The sequence below is a fragment of the Microcebus murinus genome, chromosome 7 (genome assembly GCF_040939455.1).
Source record: "Microcebus murinus isolate Inina chromosome 7, M.murinus_Inina_mat1.0, whole genome shotgun sequence".
Lineage (NCBI taxonomy): Eukaryota > Metazoa > Chordata > Mammalia > Primates > Cheirogaleidae > Microcebus > Microcebus murinus.
The window spans coordinates 66,601,055-66,623,484 of record NC_134110.1 but is presented as its reverse complement, the minus strand read 5'-3'; the positions used below and the strand labels follow the sequence as shown (position 1 = coordinate 66,623,484).

General features: G+C 42.6%; 1 protein-coding gene across 2 annotated transcripts; it reads right to left on the bottom strand.

Moving 5' to 3' along the window:
* Positions 1-1,108: 1,108 nt before the first annotated feature.
* Positions 1,109-21,843, bottom strand: TP53INP1 (tumor protein p53 inducible nuclear protein 1). 2 transcript variants are annotated; one of them, XM_012772833.3, is made up of 5 exons: positions 21,630-21,843; positions 13,718-13,975; positions 12,754-13,117; positions 6,968-7,005; positions 5,803-5,929 (listed from the first exon to the last, which is right to left on the bottom strand). In XM_012772833.3, exons 2-4 carry the CDS (start codon positions 13,827-13,829, stop codon positions 6,984-6,986), a joined length of 498 nt encoding a protein of 165 aa, XP_012628287.1. In that variant the 5' UTR covers positions 13,830-13,975; positions 21,630-21,843; the 3' UTR covers positions 5,803-5,929; positions 6,968-6,983. The 2 variants fall into 2 exon arrangements, with proteins under 2 accessions (XP_012628285.1, XP_012628287.1); XM_012772831.3 differs by lacking the exon at positions 6,968-7,005 and having other exon boundaries at positions 1,109-5,929.
* Between the last annotated feature and the right edge of the window lie 587 nt (positions 21,844-22,430).

The window sequence follows — 22,430 nt, the reverse complement described above, 5'->3', positions numbered from 1 at the left end:
CGTTTGGACTCTGTGTAGTCGTGCCCTGGAAATATGACCAAGCTGCCAGATTCCTTGGAACTCTGGTCATTTCATAAGTGGGCCTGGTAAACACTTCTCAGCAGCAGCCCTTCCTCTGCCATTCTAGAATAGGGGTTTTCACTTCAATCTGCTCTTTCCTAAGTCAACTTTCATGACCTTATTTTCATCTTAGGTTGGCTCCAATCCCTGACCCCAATCTTTTCATCTAGCTGAGAGGCTCAGAGATAATAAAAATCTGTCTTGCAGTGGGCTACAGTTCTAGAATGCTGATCTTCCCCAAGGATTCATTCACATGGGAGTTATTCTTTGAGTCTCCTGTTCAAGTATTCTGAATGTTTACTGGCCACAAGGAGTGGCATTAGTGGCATCAGGGAAGGCCACATTGTCCTAAAACAATTTCTGTAAGATGTATCTCCATTTATCTGGGAGAAGATCCATTGGGAATTCACCATGCTAGCTTAAAAAGGCTAAGAACCAGGTTAATAAATTCTATATTTGTTTTTTAACATTGATTAGAGGGGAAGGTACTGGTTGGGAGCCACCCTCAAATTCCTGTTCACTTAAAAGATTATTCATTTTATGTAAAAAAAAATCTTAATGTACTAATTTTATACACACTTTTTTTTTTTTGAGACAGAGTCTCGCTTTGTTGCCCGGGCTAGAGTGAGTGCCGTGGCATCAGCCTAGCTCACAGCAACCTCAAACTCCTGGGCTCAAGCAATCCTTCTGCCTCAGCCTCCCAAGTAGCTGGGACTACAGGCATGCGCCACCATGCCCGGCTAATTTTTTCTATATATATTAGTTGGCCAATTAATTTCTTTCTATTTATAGTAGAGACGGGGTCTCGCACTTGCTCAGGCTGGTTTCGAACTCCTGACCTCGAGCAATCCGCCCGCCTCAGCCTCCCAGAGAGCTAGGATTACAGGCGTGAGCCACCGCGCCCGGCTTATACACACTTTTTAAAAAGTATTTAAGGTGCATATTAAACACATCTTTTGGACCGGGACAAGCAAAACTAAACAGCAGATATTTTAAGTTGTACTTACTTTTAAGACTAATGACCATAAAGATAAAAGAATTCAACAAGTTTCATGAAGTTAAAGGACATTTTATTTACTGACGGATTAAAAACTGTAACTCCAGGTAGTGCAAAATGCACCACTGAACCCAATTACAAAGAATGGGTGTTAACACACAATGTTTAAGCAATGCTACACTTATTTTTGGCAAAGTGCTGTATTGTTCAATCTGTGTACAAAACTGACCATCTATGAACCAATCAGTATAAAAAATTTCTATAAAAACAGAAAAAAATTTAGACAGTGGCTCAAGAAAACAAGCTGCCATTTATGCATAGATTGATATACAGTATATAACCTAACCAAATGTCCCTTTTGAGTTTTCAAGTTGATGAAAAAAAAAATTGTGTCCAGAAACACATTAAGAAGGCACATAGTACACTCTACGATACTCTTCAGTCTCCATAACTCATGCCCTGCCATTGAAAAGCAAATGTGTTCACAATTTTTCTTGAGAAAAAAAACAAAGCCACTTTTTTTTTTTAATAACACACACAATTATTGATTAAAGTTCAAAACCTCTGGAGAAAAACACAACCAAAAAGCAAGCAAAACCACTCATACACTCCAAGCCTGAAAACACATACATCTGACCTCCCCAAGTACTGGTTTGGTTTTTCGAAGTCCACCTAGAAAACAAATATTAAAACTTCAGGCAAACACAGAGCAAAACTGGGGATTTAACAATAACACAATTTTTTAAAATGTCAAAGAAAATTTTCAATGATATACAAAACATTATCCACTTAAGCTGCCTTCCTTTGAATAGTAACTTTTCCTCCCACATAAAGGAAACTGTTGCAAATAAGATATCCTTATCTGTTTGCTTTCCAGTACCTCTTTCTCCACCCTACACCACATTAGTCGGTGTCAAATTTCAAGTGAAATTGGTACATGGCAAGGCTGACACCATGGTATTATGTAAGTTTTCTAAATAAAGCATTTTATATAAAAATTTAAGCATTACAGTAAGTAGACAGGGATGCCATTTATAATATATCAGCATGGCCGATGGCAGTGCAACCATCATGACAGAAGCCCAACTTGTAAAAGTTTAACCAATATTTATAGGCCTCATAAAATAAAGATAATTTTAAAGTAACATTACAAACATATACTAGTGTCTCCTAGTACAAGGAGCAGTCTCTTAACTGATTCTAAAAACAAAAACTAATACTTGGAAACTCAGACTTTTCCCACTAGTCTATTTAAATGTAAATGTCTATCTTCTAGTTGGAGTCCTTCATTTTGTTTTTGTTTCCCACTTAAAGAAAATGAGCACAACAAAGATACCCTTCCTTGCTCTTTTTTCTTAAGAATATATAAATACAACATATTTCATTGAAGAGGAAGAGAAAAGGCAAAGAAACTCAGATTTCGACAAAGACGAGGATTACAAACCAGTGTACTATACAGATTTGAGAAGCAAAAACAACAGGCTATGCTGAACAGCACTCTCAAGTTTTAAGTAAACTGTCTTCTCACTAGAATCAAAGTACTAACACAACAGAGAAGATATGTAAACAGGAACAGTCTGCATGGGAATTGGAAAAATGTTCAGGAAATTAATATTAACAAAAGGTCTCTGCAATAGGAAGTGAAAAATCCAATCACTTTGCATCTTCTGCAAAAAAATTCTGCACACAACTAACCATATAAATGCATTGCCACAGAAGATAAATAATGGATGGCTCTAATCTTCAACTTACAGTGCAGTACATAACTCAATTGAGGAAGAAAAAGTAATAAACATAGGACATATTATAAAACATTTTATTAACAAAAACAAACTTTGAGAAACACGGAGCATTATAAAAGCTAAGAAATGCATTCATGAAGCACTGCTTGTGTGCACCACCTATTCCAGACTTTAACCAAGTAACATTCTGTTATCAGTTTAGAAATAAAGTTATTAAACTCAGAGGGGTCTTATTTCTCACTGCTTAAATTTTTAAGAAATATGCACTAAAGCGCACTGTAAACCGCTAATATTTACAACAGAAACAAATAACACAAGCTCATAATAAAAAGCATTTTGGCCATGTTTCAGAGAATACTTAACAGGTCAACATCGTTGTGTTATTGGCCTTGTGTCCTACACACAGTAGATGCCTAACATCTAATGACCAAGAACTTCAACTGAATTATGTAACCATTTTCTTCAATTTTTACATGTGCCAATTTTAGAAACTTTAGACACTGACACAGAAACCACAGTGTGATGTCACAGGTGGTGTTATAATCCTAACCTAGTGACTGAAATTTTTTGTTTTCAAGGTACAAAGCATAAAAAACTAGGTCCAGATAAGGCAAACAAAAAGTCAATAACTGATAAGCGATATGAATGTATTTAAAGTATCAGGAAATCTGAAAGAAAAAGACTATTGCAGTTGTATATATAAATCTGTTCATGCTGCCAAACGAATTCTCATGGCTGAACTTTTGTAGCTTGTGAGGTACTAACGACTTACATGCAATATATGAAAAAGAGACCCCGTGTATCTGGAGGCTTACGTCCTGAAGACATTTAGCTGGTCTGTTTTCAAGTTACCAACCTATGACCCTATAACAGACATGGTGTAAAACATACACACCTTCATGAAAACTCTACATTATCTCCCAACTCTGGTAAACACAAGTAAGTAACAAAATAACTTCTAACTCAGTTTGACAAAACTTTACAAACTTGGCCCCTAATTAGAAAACAAATAAATAAAGGGAAAGTCAAAACGGAAGGGGCAATTAGGAGAAAAGGGGAGTCAAGACTTGTTCTAAGGAGACATCCTGGCACTCATCACAGCCAGTGGAAGAATAACCCCAAACCACCACCCAGCTACACAACTGACCTCTTCCAACTACCGACGCTCCAGGCTGGTTGGAAAAGAGCACAGCTCTTCCCTTAAAGTCTTCCAGGGTTCCCTGCATCAAACTGCTACAGGGTCATTGAAAAATATAATACTCTACATAACTATATGCTGCTTTTTTCCTTGAAAACATTTTACAGATGTGTATATGTGTATTCATTTAATTAGTTGCAGAGAAGATGGAAAAATAAGCTGTTTGATTGTGAAGGTGATGTTACTGCTCTGTCAGTAGAAAGTGCTTCGGATTGTAAATGTATTTACTTAATTTCAGAGGAAACTGGTCAGAGAAACTGGTGGCTCAACAAAACCCATCACGACTGCTAAAAAAGGAAGTGACTGTCTAGAGGTAAGGAAGAGATTTTCTCTGTGTTGAGTCAACTGGCCTACATGTGAATCGAACCCTGCACCCTGGCCTCATTAGCACCAACACTGAAGAACAGCTGTGGCAGAGAAATCGCCTCAGCCTCACTCCATCGCCAGATTCAGCAGAAAGGCCCTTGGAATTTCCTACAAGGTTCAGTTCTGGACAGCCCCACTTCAAATCAGCATAAATCCTCACAACTCTGTGAGGGAGGTATCATTACTCCCCTGTTGGTGGAAGAAACAGAGGCCAGAGTGGTTAAAGATTTTGCCTGAAGTTAAAACAAGAAAATTAAAAGTCAAGGAAGCCAACCTGTCACTCTTCACTTAGATGCTACAAAAGACATGACCGTAAATTCCCCCTCACCTTTGCTTGCCACTTGGCAAGACATGCTCCATGGCAGAGGACTTTTCACTATCTGGAAACATAAAGCCTCTTTTCCCATGGGCAAATATGAATATGAAACACGAAAGCGCCTGGACAAGTACTTCTGAATTTACAGCTGATATGAGGTGGGGAGTGGGAAGAGCTGGCAGGAAGAAATCAAAACAACTTAAATACTGGACTAATGGGTTAGCTATAGACATGAATTTTTCCAAATATAATTTCACAGGTCTAATTTAATCACTCTGCATGTGAGACAAGTGCTCTTGTCCATGACACCTGTAATGTCTGTACCACGTCACATAGTCACATTGGAATTTCTGAATGCACTGTTCACTAAAGCTTAATGTACCTGAATTCCAAAATGAACTGCATGACTAATCTGAAAAAAAAACCCATACACACAGAAATATATCAAGTTTTCTTTCAAAAGAAAGTCCAGCCATAATTCCATTATATCCATGGCAACTATCACCTGTTAATGCTCATGTTAGTGTGTAAAAATGTATTCATTATATACAGAAAAGATTATCAAGTACTGGTCAATAAAGTGTATGGCTGACCCTGAGAATAAATTTTTGCTTACTCAAAAGATTAAGTAATACAAAACAAAATGAAATTGAAAGATGTCTCTTCTTGTACTTGGGAAAAATGTCTTTAAAAATGCTAACTCATGTACACTTTAATAGATTTAAAGACATCCCCAAACACCAAACACTGTAACTGTATTGATATGTTTCCAAAAATAGTCTGAAAAAATTTACAAAAAAGTAAATGTTAAGAGCAAGGCATTATGTGATACACAGCATATATAAATCTAATTTTCAAGATAGTGTCTAAACACACTGAATAAAACTATGTGATTGGTCATCAGTTGGCTGTAAAGAGACAACATTTTCACTGTACATATACACACATCCACAAACTTATGCACAAACCAAGAGAAAACAACCAACAAAACTTGAAATTCTTAGTAATTGTACTGACGCGGGCAGGGCTGATGAACAACCCAGCCATTGTGCTTGACTTGCCGAGAGTGGCAATCCCTGGTAAGATTTTGGCGACGAAGGCTATTTCTGTTAAGAGACTGTCTTTCACTATGTTCTTTTATCCACTGCGAAGGGCGAAAGCTCTTGGGTTGTTCCAGAAAAGTTGTGTGAGCAGTAAGAGCTGCAACATAGCAATGAATGTGCTGCCCCATTTCATTTTGAGCTTCCACTCTGAAACAGAAAAAAGTGGGGGATGTATTAAATAACAGAGTATGTTATTAATGAAACAGAAAAAGTTACTTAGCAATTCAATTGCCATACTAATTTGTTTATGGTTGAATGGGAGCTTAGTGTCTCATGGCTGACAGATAAGTGTATTATTTTCTGACCACACTGACTGATAGCTGGCGTGTGAGCCAACTTTTAATAGAAATATGCCGTTTAATCCACAGATGGCTAAGTAGACTATATTCTAAAAATGTGCTTTATACTTTGACTGAATTTCAGTTACAGGGTACATATATTTATATAGGCTTTTCTGGGAGGGGAATTAGCATTTACTGAATATCTGCATTTGCTAACTGTTTTGCAAATATTATATACTTCAATTCTCACTGTAATCTTAAAAGGAAAATATTTTAATTCCCAAATTCTACTGATCAGAAAGTATTGTGCCAACAGCACCTTCACAGACATTTTCTGTCTGTGAAGAAACATTTCTGAACATTTCTAAATAAAATGTTCTAGGAAGCATACTGTAAATCTATATTTAATAGCAATATGCATAAGGAAATTCTAGTCATTTACCATTTTTCTAGGTCAGAAGCTATGGCTTATTATAGAAGACAACTCCTAAGTTTTTATTTATATCACAACAGGGCACATTTTGAAATAGCATTTACATGGCAATGTTATAAAGACTTTTATAGAACAGATAATTGTAAAATAATACGGCTACACACAGTATGATTATTATATATTTTCTACATAAAAAGCTAGTCAAGCAGGATTGATCTAAACTATGTTAATACATAACATGAAGAGGAAGGGCAGTTATATATTCTGCCTAAAATCACTTGAGGAAAACACTATTATCTTTTTATATATATATATATTTACTTTAAAAAGCAGAATTAAAGCAGGTCACATTAAGAAACTAATAATAGAAAGAATATACAAAAAGTGGCTTTTAGGAGGGCGGCACATGAGTCCTTAGCCTCCTGTGCAGACTGATAACATATCATACAGTCTCAAAGTCAATGTACTTACTCTGTGCCCGAGAGTCCTATAAGCAGCTTTTCCTGGCCCTACAAATGTTAAATGGTGAACTATTAAATCACTAATATGATTTAAAATGCTATTTTAATTTTACTACTAGGATGTGGTCAATTTTTCTTTAGTAAAACTGGTTTACTATGTGTCATTAAAGGCACATATATTACTTAAGATTATGATAGCACATAAACCTTCACAAACAATACTTATAAAGGCTAAAATTCAATCAAATGCACACTCCAAAACCCATTGTAATTACAAAGCACCTTACTTTTATGTGCTTTATGTATTATTTCTGAGGATAGACACAATGGAAGCAATTTAACTTCTGAAAGACAATTATTTTTTGCTCAGAAAACACAGATGCTTACTACGTAGCTATCCTCCTAATTTTGGTAACACCTGATTTCTATATTGACTTAGCAGGTCTTATAAGAATTTCAAATCTAAAAATAAGGATGCTAAAAAATTTTTAGTTACTATTATAAAACTATAATATGTGCAGAAAGAATAATATGAAATTCTTTGTGTTCTTTTGATCTTTTATATATGGGAAAGTACATATTTAACTATACTCTATGTTATATCTATAATAATGAGTGCAAAAACAAACAAGGAACAAAAACAACATTCTCACTGCATCGAAATCTCAAACACACAACAACCAGATGCAGCACATGGCCCTAGATTGGACGGTTTGGACAAATTAGATGAAATATTCCCGGCATTATTAGGGAAATATGAGTCTAGTTTGGGTAGCAGTTAAAGTAAAAATGGCCGGGCACTGTGGCATGTGCCTATGGTCCTAGCAACTTGGGAGGCTGAGGCAGGAGAATCATTTGAGCCTGGGAGTTCAAGATCAGCCTCAGCTTCCCAAAGTGCTGGGATTACAGGCATGAGCCACCATGCCCAGCTCAAAAAGTTGTATTTTAAATTTTTGCTGGCATGCCTGAAACACCTCTTACTAAACTTACAGCAGTGAATGAAGTGCCAGTTAAAATAACATTTCCCATCAAAGATCTTACCTAGTATACAGATTGGCACCATGTAGTTATATAAGAAAGTTGTTTTTCATTTTGGTACAAGCAAAATGAAATGAAATATGTTTAGCCTCATAAAAGATCATCTATGATATTGAAACTTGAGACTATAGTAAACCTTAGTAAAGCTAACAAATTAATGGGCTACCTGGGCTTTGTTTATATTTGGAAAACAGGAAATAGCAGAAGATATATACAACAGTCTACTTAGTAGAGTCAGAGCCTGGACAATCCAAAAATAGACCCGTTGGATGACAGCATTAATGATAGGAATATTATGAACTGCTCCAAAGGATCTAAATTCACCTGGATTCTTAACCTAAGAGAGGGAATTAAATTAGTGCTCAATTCCTAAGCATTAGGAGAAAGCTGACCAACAACTGCTTGGGACAGTAGTCAGGCAGATGAATTAAGACAAAAATTGAAAAGTGGGCAAGAGTCCCTTTGTTCAGGACATAAGGCCTCATATACACCAGTGGGTAAAATGGTCAAGAGGTGAAGAGAAATTCCTAGGACTCACTGACATGAGAGCCCCATGCACTGTGGCACCAAGATCCATTGGTGAAGCCCTGACTCAGGCCACAGTTAGATTGAGAGAATATAAAATGTAAGAGTTAAGAGGATTATGAGAGTTGGAGTGTTTTAACAGGCTTTATATAAAGAAGCTGTATCTCCTTTAGCTAAATATTTTATGGGAATGAATAACATATCTGCCTGAGGGATGTTCCCCCTACCAAGTACCATAAACAAAAGGCATGTACATCCGTCCTTCAAGCAATATTAATTAGATGTGTTAAATGGGAACCAGTAAGACTGCCCAAGCCCACCGTGTAGAATAAAAACTGGAATGCTAATAGGGACAAATTCTCCGATAGCCCCATGTCGAATGTAAAAACTGGAGCTTATGGCAAAAGACTGTGAGCGCCTCTCAGCAACTACTACTGGGAATTTTGACTAGAGAATTTCCACCTGAGGGGCATTTACTACCCTTGCTATGGGACATTAACTGAAGCTACTCCTGTGACTGAAAGACATAAAGTGACCCTGAAACCTGAAATACCCATGATGTCTTGGGTGACATCAGAGAAACATTCTAATAGGGACAGTAGTGTCCACAACAGTTCCATAATAAAATGGAAATGGTTTATAGAGGATCATGCCACCCAGGGAATGCAAGGAGGAGATATAAGCAGGGAGCCTCTTTTCCCCTAAGACTGACTCTAGAACTATTTGAGGACCCGCTGGATACTATTGTCACTTACACAGTGACCTATAAACAGCTCTAAAGCAACCAAGAGATGCTTGGTTTTTACGTGGCCGTTCCAAGGTGAACAGATAACATCCTATTTGGAAGGATGCCACTTTGACCAAAGAAGGTAAAAACACATGAGCTCAGTGGGTTGAATTGTATGCTGTTTTCCTAGTGGTGATGGAGGAACTGAGCAGTGGAGCTCCTGGTGTTTGGGTTTTTACTGACTCATGGGCAGTGGCCAATGGTCTGGCCACAGTCAGGCAGAAGGGCAATGAAAACTTGGCCTTTTAAAGGGTTGCCCATATGGGGTACAGCTCTATGGATATTTGAGGAGTCATAAAGTAGGACATGTTGATGCTCATCAGAAGAGCCACCTTCCAGGTTCAGAAGGTGACTGGAATTGAAAGCAGATATCCCTGTGGCCTCGAGGTGGCCACCTGGGTCCATGAAATGAGTGGAAATGGGATACTGCTGCAGTGCAGATGGGCCCGATCTAGGCACATTCCTTCTAGGTGCACAATGCCACTAAGAACTGTTCTGTCTTCCAGCAAAACAGACAGAGACTGCTGATGGCTGTGGGATCGCTGGTGGGAAGGCCCTGAACAGAGGTGGCAAGTGAGAATAATGCCCACAAGCCTGGGGGGCTACAAATGGGTCTTAACAGTAATAGACACTGACTCTGGACAGAACTCTAGAAATACCAGGTGGAAGATGCAAATACTTAGAGTTTCACAAAAAACAAAAAAGATGGTGCACAGATTTGGATGGATAACCATCATTTCTTCAGACCAAGGAACACACTGTGCAGTCATAATGTCCAATAATGGGCAGAGAGATACTCTCCTCAGAATAATACTAGTTTGATAGAGGAGTAGAATGGGCAGGTAAAACAGTGGTTGTCTAAAATAGGTTGTCTTCCACACCTTCATGAGTAGATACTCACACTCCACAGGACTGGGACTAAGGGAGTGTCTCCACTAGATCTTTCTCCGTTTTTCTGGCTGATCTGGGGAAGAGGGGCTGGAAAGGATGCTGGGATGACTATGCAATTCTTGCTAAAGGAAGAATATGTTGGTATTAATAGAATGACTATAATTTTTTTTTCTTTCTTCCCCACATCACCTCAATTTTTCCCTCTACCCAATGCAGTGGTGCTAGGACCAGGGCTACAATTACAAGCACTAGAAGCAGGGATGATTCTTAAGCAAGAAACTGTATTTTTAAACCTTATGTCAGAATTCCTAAGGGCCTGATGGGGTGGGTTTTGCCTTCACCCCATCTGGCAAAATTGGGGCTAACAGTGAATTCGGCTACAATGCCTGGTGGTAAAGGTTCCCCCCTAGTTCTGCACCTGTGCAACCTCACCTGATCTGAATGGGAGTGGGCTGAGGGGGAGGTACCTGTTGGACTAGTATGCTGCCTGCAATCTAGACCAGCACAGTGGCTAAACCTGATGTCCCTTCCAAAGGTGGAAAAATTTGGGTATAAAGAGAAGGAAGATAAAGGAATGAATAAGTGGGTTATAAACTGAGAGAAATCGGCCGGGCGCGGTGGCTCACGCCTGTAATCCTAGCACTCTGGGAGGCCGAGGCGGGCGGATTGCTCAAGGTCAGGAGTTCAAAACCAGCCTGAGCGAGACCCCGTCTCTACCATAAAAATAGAAAGAAATTAATTGGCCAACTAATATATATAATATAAAAATCAGCCGGGCATGGTGGCTCGTGCCTGTAGTCCCAGCTACTCGGGGAGGCTGAGGCAGGAGGATTGCTTGAGCCCAGGAGTTTGAGGTTGCTGTGAGCTAGGCTGACGCCATGGCACTCACTCTAGCCTAGGCAAGAAAGCGAGACTCTGTCTCAAAAAAAAAAAAAAACTGAGAGAAATCCAATAGTACATTAACACCTCAGGGCTAAGAGCAAGAGATGACACTGTCTCTAAGCTCAGTTACGCCAAATGCCTGAAAGGGTGAAGCTGTGTGTTCGCCAAGACCATTCCTGCTTTTGGAACCTGAGAAGATCAATGAAACCTGAAAACCTGAGTGGCCTCACCTTGGAAGACATATTCATGCAATATGATGACAGACTGGAAGAACAGCAATGACTGACTGGGATTCTAGTAATGTGCCGGTATCTTTTGAGTTATTCTATATAGCCATTTGTTGTAAGGGATCCAAGTGCAGAGACTGGAGGTAGATATGATATTGTGAAACATTATTTGGTCTTCCTCAGTCTCCTGGCATACAAATTCCAAAATTCTTGGAATCTCCAAAGTGGAAAGCGGGTTTTTGTATGCTAATGATTAACAGATGGCAGGCAGCCCCCTAGGCAGCTTCAGGATGGGATCTGGTCGCCAAAAAGACCAAGGCAGGATCAGAGGGCTGGGACTTCCAGCACGCCACACTCCAACCTCTAGGAAGGGGAGAGGGCCTGAAGGTTAAGCTGATTACCAATGGCCAATCATGTCTATGTAACGAAGCTTCCATAAAAATCCGAAAGTACTAGGCTCGGGGAACTTCTGGATAGCTGAACACCTGAAGGTTCCTGGAGGGTGGTGCACCCGGAGAGGGCATGGAAGCTCTGTACCCCTTCCCACACACCCTGCCTCACACATATCTCCATGTGTTTCCTTTCTAATAACCTTTGTAATAAACCAGTAAACATGAGGAAGCATTTCCCTGAGTTCTGTGAGCTGCTCTAGCAAACTAATCAAACCCAAGGAGGGGGTTCACAGGAACCCTGATTTTATAGCTGGTCTGTCAGCAGCACCGGTTAAAGGACCTGGTGCTTCTGATTGGTATCAGAAGTAGGGGGCAGTACTGGGGCTGCCCTCGACCTGTGGGATGTGACGCTGTCACATCTGTGATGTGTCACATCTGACAGATAGTGTCAGAACTGAACTGAATTAGAGGACACCCACAGGGTGTCTGCTGCTAGAAGACTGCTTGCTTGGTGTGCAGGGGAAAACCTCCACATACCTGGTTGTCAGAAGTACTGTGTGACTATGTTGTGGGAGTATAGCAGGAAGAAACTGAGTTTGTTATTCCTATATTCTAAGACAAGATCTTCAAGGGTTAGGTGTCATTTGATGTGACCCAGCTAGGAATACTTAGAAAAAGATAAGTTTTATTTTAAGATATAATATTCTAGTTGAATGATACCCTGAATAATCCAGTCTATAAAGGGTCAGAGTTATAATCTAAGGTATTTAGCAGAAATGCCAGTCTTCTATTCCTAGTCAGTAGCAGAATTTTATGAGACAGCTCTCTACTATATATAACTGGGGCTATGCTACAACTACCTTTTTTAAAAATCTAAAATGAACAAGCTTTTCTATAACATTGATCACCTTGTACACTATGCACACACATGCTTTTGTAAATCCCTACCAAAATTACTTTTGCATCTGCTAAGAACTTAACTTTGAACCATAGTAGAAATAAATAAAATGCATGCTCAGCAGACCAGCCATGGAGTAAAATACTTGCAACATACCTGGGACTACTTGGGCTATGAAGTTCATCAGGCCCACAGTTGGCCTCACTGAGACCAGGGCAGGAGTTATGCACAGCATACACAGACATGCTGGGATGTTCAATGAGAAGGTTTTCCATAGGACTTGTTTCCACCTTGATAGTGGTTAATCCACCTGCAGTAAAACACGGGGGAGGGGTGATAAACCAGCTCTCCTCCATTGGACAGGACTCGAACTGGAGGAAGCAGGAATCACTTGTATCAGCCAAGCACTCAAGAGACGCAGGTAAACAGGAAAAGACTGAAGGGTGTTCAGTAGGTGACTCTTCACTGATGCCGTCATCGTCGTCTTCCTCCTCTTCTGCTGAGAAGCCAGTGCAAGTATCTAGATCGTAGCCCACATTGCAGTCCATATTTGTTGTTGGAGAGTTCCATGGGAGGAATATCATCACATGGAGCAGTCATTGTAAAGCCACCAATCAAATTCACAGCACAGAAAAAGAAGAGATGATACTGTTAGCTGATAACTCACATTCCTTCCTTTAGTTCAGAAACAAAACTATTTATAGTCACTCATAATGATTATAAAATAATTTCTGAGCAGTGTGTGTGTGTGTGTGTGTGTGTGTGTGTGTGGTGTCACTGTATGAGATAGAGTATGTTGGCTTTGCAGGAATGGCTTTAGGACTGTTTCTCCTCTGCTGAATAAGCACATAATGAACCACATGCGTTCCTCCTTGTCTCACGGGAGGGTTTCCTAAGAAAGTGCCTCTGATTTGATCAGGCTATAAGAGTTGCAAAACTGGAAAGTCTGATGTCAGTCAATTTCACTATCTGGCACAGGATGTTTCCTGCCATTTTTTGAGTAAACAATTCTTATTTACTTTTAAGGGTTAAAAGCCTTCAGTTACTGGTTTACTTATGCAAAAATGGAGAGGCAAGAGTTTCCACTTTCACTGTGAAAATTAACCTGAGTACACCTTACCTATGAAGTCAACAAGAATCCATTCATCGTCTTCTTTCTCACTAAATTCTGGTTCTTGGTTGGAAGTAGTATTGACTTCACCCACAAACATTTTATTCAGCCTCTGGAACATTGTTAAGGCAAGATTGAGACTTTGGCTGGGTGTCTTTATAGCTGAGATTTCAAAGTCTTATCTTCAGTAGGCCCGAGGGTACCGATAGGAGATTAAAGTGCACAGGGTGCTTATTCAACTTAGGTGAACAGCAAGAGTCATTATCCCTAAAATAAAACAGAGAAAGGATATCATTTAAAAATCAGCATATACTTATATGTATGCTATAAGCACATGCACACACACATACCCTTAGAAGCAAGCATATGCCTCAGCCTACATTCTACAGATATTCCTTTTCGCAGGAGTCAAACCTAAGAAATGCAACATGTAAATATCTTACAATGGGAAATAAAAGGGAAAGAGTTGTTCTTTTTCAGATCTGTGCTTTTATAATTAAGTGGTGAATTTGGATAACATATTTCAAACTGCAGTATCTCTTTTCTGTAGGTAGATGAGCAAAATCTAGATATTAACACACTTGCGTATGATATTCAACGGAGGTCTTCCAATGGACCCAGCAACAGTGCCCGGTGACTCTCATGAAGCCAGGACCTCATCTTGACCTGGCTCACTTTCCCTTCTGTTCTCTATCTCTTGTATATGGCTGCAAGCACACCTAATTGCATTTATAATCTGTAAGTACAGCATACTTTGGCCTTTTAAACAATTCCTAAAGCTGGCACGGAGAAATCTGCACCGTAGAAGACTGAGCTTGACAGCGCCTACAACTGGAAACACCACTCCTGTGTGGCAGCTCAGCAGGTGGGTGCTGGAGTCAGTGGGCCTTGGTTCAAATCCCAGCTCAGCCACTGACTTGTTATGTGAGTCAGGAAGTTACACGGCTTCAGATGACAACTGTTCTTATCTCAGGTAGTTCTGATGAGTTCTAAATAAGGAACTTCAGCCTTGATCTTACTTCACAGTTTCAGATTTATGTATCCATTTCTAGCTGGTTACCTGATGAGCACATCAAACTGAACACATACCAAAAATAACTTTTAATTTTTTCCCTACAGATTTATTCATACACATCCCCTCTCAGTAAGCAGCAGCAGTCAGCAGTTATTCAGACTAAAAACCTAGCAGTAACCTCACCCCCCCCCTTTTTTTTAAGAGATGGAGTCCAACTCTGCTGCTCAGGTTGGAATTCAGTGGCATGATCATGCACTCACTGCAGCCTCCACCTCCTGGGCACAAGTGATCCTCCCACCTCAGCCTCCAGAGTAACTGGCACCATAGGCATGTATCACCATGCCCAGCTAATTTTTAAAACTTTTTTATAGAGATGTGATCTTGTTACATTGCCCAGGCTGGTCTTCAACTCCTGGCCCCAAGTGATCCTCCATCCTCAGACTCCCAAAGAACTGGGATTACATCACACCCAACCACCCTTGACTTTATCTGCGCCCTCCCACTAACCCCTCATCTAAACTATCAGCAAATCCTATCGACTCCGGCTGCACAGGGAGCTCACCTCTGCCTCCTTTCCTCAATCCTAATTTAAACTTTCATCCTAGTTTAAACCAACCTATTTTCTCTCTAGGACTTTGCCAAAACCACAACCCAGACAGTCTCCTTGATGCTACTCGTTTTTGTTTTTTTTTTGAGACAGGGTCTCACTTTGTTGCCTAGGCTAGAGTGAGTGCCGTGGCATCAGCCTAGCTCACAGCAACCTCAAATTCCGGGGCTCAAGCAATCCTCCTGCCTCAGCCTCCCAAGTAGCTGTGACTACAGGCATGCATCACCATGCCTGGCTAATTTTTCTATATATATTTTAGTTGGCCAATTAATTTCTTTCTATTTATAGTAGAGACGGGGGTCTCGCTCTTGCTCAGGCTGGTTTCGAACTCCTGACCTCGAGCAATCCACCTGCCTCGGCCTCCCAGAGTGCTAGGATTACAGGCGTGAGCCACCGTGCCAGACCGATGCTACTCTTGTTAAATGAGACAATGCAGGGAAGAGACTTAGGAAGGTACTTGGCACAAAGTCCTCAGTCCAGGCCAGCTATTCTCCACACACTTACCGAGCACCTACTGTGAATCAGGCATAGATCTGAACACAGGGGAGAGAGCTGTGAGGCCTTCCCACGGGCAAGTGTAACAACCCAGTGTGCCGCATGCATATCAAGTGTCCCTCACACTACCTGAGCAGACTCCTGCCATAAATGACTTTAGTTTTGAATGATTGAGAAAATCAGCAATGGAGGAAAGGAGAGAAGGAACACCATGGAAGCCAGCAGATGAATGAGCAAAGGGCACCCAGAGTGGTACCACTCTAGGTCCAGATGGAGAGCCAGATCCTGCAGGGCCTTAAAAGCCAGAAGAAAGGGGAGGGAAAAGTAAAACAAAACAAAACAAAAATAACAACCCAAGTTTCTGGCTTAGCCAACTGAGGGGAGCTGATGGGACTATTTAGGGGTACAGGAATGAATACTGTGGAAAGTATAGGTTGGAGTCATTTCAGACATGCTGAATTTGGGAAGTGTGCAAGATGATGCAGCTGGAGAGGTCTAGTAGGCAGCTGAATATGGAGCTTTGGGACCGAGGAGTAAGGCCTCAGCTGGGGGCACAGATCTGGGAGCTGTTGACACAAAAGGGGTGAAAAAAAAACCCCATAAGAGTTGATGAGATCACCAAGGGCAGGTAAAAAGCATCTCACTAATCAACACTTTTTATCACAGGCATCAGCCTTGAATCCACAACTTCAGGCTCCTGACAGTTTACTTTTAAAACCACCTTTAGCTGTAGAAGTAGCTGAGGCTGTAGCAACAAGACTCCTGGTTCAATCCCTATTATGTAAACTGGACTGCTACAATTGTTTGGCACACTACTATGAGAGTAAAACATTTCAAATAAATGACATTAGAACACTTTTGTGGTCACAATTCAACATCTTCAGCCATTAATTATTAAAAGCGGGTAAACAGGAAGTGTCACTTGCATAACCAGTCTTCCTGAAACCTTTTGGAAAGCAACATAGCCAAATCGTGAAGGCTGGAGCTCTAGTATGAGAATTCAAATTCAGCTTTATGTTTCATGTAAGAGAAATGACAAGAAGAGTGGACTGTATAGTTAGTTCGCTTGACCCACTGTGGTGTGATAGTTATATCCCAAAAGATGAGCTATCATGAGGTCTATTGTAAATAAAGGTTTTGAAGTATACAAGCTAGAAGGGAAAAAGATATTTTCAAAATCTTTTCCCATTTCTCTTAGTGGTGGAGGCAGATATTGGCCCCAAATACAATTCTGTATCAGCTGAGACAACTGAGAGAATCATCCCAATTCTCCAGGGCACAGTGCTCGGGTCTGGCCCGGCATCAACTAAGCAGCCAGAGCCACGGGTTGGGGAGGGGAGAACCCCACAGGGGAACCCTTGCTCATCCTGGATGGGCGCCTTGTGCCCTGCTGTGATGCTGCATGAGTGGAAGGCACTGCCACCCAGGCCAGATAAGCAGCAACTGCAAGGCCGCAGACATTGCTGGGGCAGCTGCTGGGTTCAATGGCCCCCTCTGGCCACAGAGCCAAACCCATGTAATGAAAGGCAGCTTATGCCTGGAATATGCGCAACTCTGCTATAGAGAAGGCTCCTCTAGAGTAGCTCTCTAAGGAGCAGCACAAGTCAATGCTCTTTTGGTTTCCTAATGTCAGAGGTTAGCACCAGATCTCCATGTGTCTGCAAGGACAACCAACCTCGGGTGGGCAGAGGGAAGAGGCAGGGAAGGGAAGCCCAGGCAGGCGAGGGAAGAGCTCATCCTTCATCTCACCTGAGTCACTGCTGGTATTTACATGGCACACCTGCTGACACTCTGTGGGAAGGACACAGAGTGGAGTCCTTGGGAAGAGGTGGAAGGAGCACTGGTCTGGGCATAAGCAAAATTCTGGTTCTGGCTCTACCACAGGTGGCTGGAGCTACACAATTTGCCCTTCTGAGCCTCAGTCTCTCAGAAAAGTGAGGAGATTGTGTTGGATTGCCTCTTCACTGCCTTTTCCCACAAACTTCAAGCACAAAGAAGTGAGGTTGGTCTAACTATGTAAAGTTCCCTTGGCCCTGCTTTCTGTAGGTGTCCCAAAAGACACGGGGCTGTTGGAGAGATTCCCCGCCATATGCTAAAACTCTCCAATGAGGTAGCCACTGGGCACATTAGAGAAATGAACACTTGAAACATAACGAGTGTGACCGAGAAACGGAATTTTTAATTTGAATCCATTTAAATTTAAAAGTTGATAATTAAGTCAATTTTTGGAAAACTTTCAGGTATGTTTGGAAAAACTAGGGTATGTGAAACTACTTTTTCACCTGTATATTTTATGACATTTAAATATAGATGAAAATTGTATATCTGATATGAGATGTGCTGTGTGAGTAAAATACACACTGGAGTATAGTTCAAAGACTTAGTATCCCACCAAAAGAATGTAAAATATTTCATTAATTTTTAGATTGATTACATGTTGAAACAATAATTTTGACCTATTAGGTGAAATAAAATTAACTTTATATGTTTCCTTTGCCTTTTTAAATGTGGCTACTAGAAAATTTAAACATACATGTGACTCACATTATATACTTCTGTTGGACAGGGCTGTTCCAGAAAAATATCCCTAAAATCTTAACAGCCTATACTTCTATGGATGGCCCAGAGACTGTCCCTGCCCAGTCACTACTGCTCTCGACCTTGGTTCCTGCCCAGGGATGGAGGCTCTCAATGGGACTGCTTCTATGTGGAGCTAAAAGGCAAAGCAAAGAGCTTTAGACTTCTCTCCTTCTCACATGGTCACTGACTTTAATAATCACAACTCTAGGGCAATGACAAAACTAAGATGAAAATTCCAGGAAAAGCATGTATCCTAAGAGGACAAATTTACAAATACAGCTCTAGAATTTAGCAAAGAGGCAGAGGCAAAGAAGGCTAGGTGGAGTAGTGCTGCTGTTCTGAGGCACCTGCAAGTTTTCAGCTGTAACCAACCTTGGCCTAGCAGTCTCCCTGATGGAGAAAAGAAACAAAGTATCTGGGCCCAAGCATTTCAAGAAGGCAGCTTTGTCCCTGTTCTGCTTGACTCAAAATACCTCCACCTACTCCCTTTTAAAAATAAATTATGTCTTTTTCATTATTAAGTGGACAAAACTACATTACAAAAAATCTAGAAAATAAATAAGGAAAATAGGTATTATTTCATTGCCTTGTTGCAATCATTGTTAGATACTGGTGCATTTTCTTCTAATTTTTTCTTCTACATATAAAGGTTTCTTTTTATGATAGTTGTAAGTCTACTGAATGCACAATTTTGTATCTTGCATTGTTACTTAACATTTTATCATCAATGTTTTTCACATTATTACATGAGTAGAGATGCTTAGTGGGCAGCCAACGGTGGCTGAGTTTAATAGTCATTGGAAGAAGCAGTCTGGTTTCAGAATTTAGAAAAGGAGTTGCTACTTTGAAGATCTTGTTAGTATAATTTATTTTCTCAGTTTAAAGATAGGTAGCCCACCAAGAGGCCATATGTTGTGGTACCTGAAGACCAGACTGGGGTAGCCTGCTGTTTGAAATCTTGGCTCTGCTACTGGCAACCTGTGTGAATTCAGAATATTTAGTAACATCTTGGTGCCTGTTTTCTCATCCTTAACATGAGGCTTAAGTGTACATCACTTAGAATAGCAAGCACTCAGTAAATATTAACTACAAATTCCTTCCAAGCTAGTTTTGAGACCGTAAGCAAGTCTGGGTTTCTTCATACATAAAATGTCTACATAATAATCAAAGCTACAATATACTGATTGCTTAGTGTATGTCACAGGACCTTGAGGTACTTGTACTTATATTTCCCATTTTACTGCTGTGGCAATTGAGGCTCAGAAATTAAGTAACTTGCTCAAAGTGACAGCTGGTCGGGGTGGGGCTGGCATTAGAACATAATCTCATTCCAATCCCTTACTCTTCCCTGCACAGGATCTCTCAGGCTCCCAGCATCAACTCCAGTTCTAAGAACCTAAGAAAATAGCACCTTTCAGTTTGTTTTGGCTGCCAGCAGGCGGCTCCAAAAAACATTTTTAAATTAAAAAAAAAACACAAAAAACCCACAACTTTGATGATCTGACTTCTAAATATGTGTACAGTTGTGGCTCCTTGACAGGTTCAGCATATCAGGTGGCTAAACTAACACACATTCATTGAAAAACTGCCTCAAAATTACCTTTCTCTTTATATCCTAACTTCTCCCACCACTTTAAAAAATAAATATGCTGATTCAACAAATTTAAAATCAATTTTGAACTGCAGAAAAACCAAGCCAAGAAAGTTGTCTTTGTTTGGTCCACTCCTACCCAGTCTATTCAACTAGTTTACAAGGAAGGTTGTTCCCCCAGGGACCCACTACTGCCTGCCCAGAAGGCTGAATGACAGTGGACAAAGACAGCAATAAGTGGTAATTCATAGCCTGTTACCCTTGAATTTTGAAAGCAGGGCCATTCCCAAGAGACACAGGGGGGGAGCAATTGCAGAAAAGAACAAAAGATAGGAGAGAAAACAAGAGACCTTGGTCACAAAAACGAGTAAGGTCCTGGTTCCAGGCAGGGGCCTTTGAAAAGTATGCTGCTAATTCAGAATTATAGTGAATTTAAGTGCGACTTAAAATCCAAAGCTTCCCAGTGTTTTTCACATCTGCAAATGAAAATGTATTTCAATTACCAAGCTAGGGACTCAGGATCTTGGGGCACTTATAATGACTTTAGTTGGATGACCCCAAGGGTCTTATTTTTTCCCTTTTCTTCAAAACTATGTTAGATTGAGAAAAAGCTTTTAGCAAGGATGCCCAAGTTCTTGGGAGGTACAGATGTAAAGCGGCTCTCCCTTAATTTACTCTACATTGGAATTAACATACCAAGCAGACATAATCAGGAAATCCAATCAAAACAAAGAATCCCCACGCAAAATTCACTGGCAACTTTGAAAGAGAAAACACCATTTCCTTTTAATTTAGCTATGTGGCCTTGAATAAGTTACTTAATTTCTCTGTGCCTTGAGCTTCCTACCTATAAAATAACTGGGACTACTTTCGAGAGTTATGAGAATCGACTGGGATAATGTACGTAAGCGCCAAGCGCGGTATGTGGCGCATACTAAGCGCTCCATAAGCCCAAGTGATCAAAATGATTACTATTTAATCTTTAACGGGAACGTGAAGTGCTCTTTCCACAGGTGCAACCTCAAATAGTGATGTGCAAGGTCCAGTGCACTGGTCGAGGAACAGGCAACGGACAGGCGGTCGCCGGGTAACGGAGCAGGTTCCCCGCCGCCGCGGGCCTCCCGCGCTACGCGGCCCTGCGCTCGCAGGAGCAGCCGAGGGACGCGGGGCGGCGGAAGGCGCCGGGCCCGGGGTGCAGACGCCGCTGCCTCCGAGCGACGCGCCCCGAGCGGCGGCCGCGGGCGCCCGTCCTGGAGCCGGGGAGCCCCATCCAACGGCCGAGTGCAGGAGGAGGAGGAGGAGTGGAGGGGAGCGAGAAGGAGGAGAAAGAGGAGGTCCCGCCGCGGCCGGGAAAACAGGCCACGCTCGGGGGAGGAGGCAGAAACCAAACACCCAACCGCCGCCCAGCGCCGGGGCTCGGCCGGGCCCGTGTCCGCGCCGCCGCCCACACCGCGGGCCGCGGGGACCGCCGAGGGCCTGCCGACGGGGTGGGCGGCCCGGCCTGGCGGCGGCGGCGACACACACACGCAGCAAGGAGCTCGGGGAGCGCACAGCCGGCGCCCCGAGGGCAGGGCGCGCGGCCGGACCCGCGGGCCCCGGAGCCCCCTGACGCCCGCCCGCCCGCCGCACTTACGTGGGCCCGAGCCGCGGCGGGGCTGCGCGAAGGGAGCGGCCGCCGGCCGGGCGGGCGGGCGGGGAGGCGCGCACTGGCGGCGCGCGGCTGCTGAGGTAGCGGCGGCCGGGCTGGCTGCGCCTCGCTCGGGTCCCCAGACGGCGGGCGCGGAGCCGGCTCCAGCACTCCCGTCGCTGCGCGCAGGCCGGCCCGTCCAGGTCCTTTTGTTGTTGTGCAGCGCTCGCAACAGCTGATCGGCCGCTCCGCCCGCCGTCGGGCCGGCCGCCCCGCCCCGGGGCCGCGCCAGCCCCGGCCCCACCAATCGGCGGCGCGGGCGCGCCGGGGCCGCCCTGCGAGAGGTTGTCACTAACGCACGTGACCTGGCGCCCGGCCCGGCGACGCTCTCGAGTCAGAAACAAGCCCGGGCAACAAAAGCTGGGAGCCCAGAGCCGAGCCCAGGGGCGAGCGGAAGGGCGGGAGGGGAGGGGCGCAGGGGCCCCCCAGAAGTGGAGCCGGGCGCGAGGCAGGAACGGGCGGGTCGCGGGCAGAGCAGAAGGAAGAGCCCGCCCGTCCACACAGCGGCCCCTTTGGCTGTGTGAGGAGTCGAGAGTGTGGGGCTTCAGGAACAGTTTCCCCCGTCCTGTAAGAGGAAAGTGAAGGGCACCGCGAGTGACGGGGCTAAAGCCTCCGAGGGCCGCATTCTGGCCGGCGTGGGCGGGTGCTGTACGGCCCACCCGCCTCTGGGCTTCCTGGGAGTGAAGCTCTGGGCTCCTGATACAGGGGACAGCGGCCCACGCAGTCCCCTTTTTGAAACCAGGAGCC

What these genes read in the sequence shown, in the direction of transcription:
- TP53INP1 (XM_012772831.3), bottom strand. Translation starts at nt 13,829, where the DNA reads ATGTTCCAGAGGCTGAATAAAATGTTTGTGGGTGAAGTCAATACTACT. An exon ending in GATTCTTGTTGACTTCATAG is followed by an intron (nt 13,118 to 13,717) that starts GTAAGGTGTACT and finishes GCTACGATCTAG; the next exon opens with ATACTTGCACTGGCTTCTCA. An exon ending in CATAGCCCAAGTAGTCCCAG is followed by an intron (nt 5,930 to 12,753) that starts GTATGTTGCAAG and finishes TTTCTGTTTCAG; the next exon opens with AGTGGAAGCTCAAAATGAAA.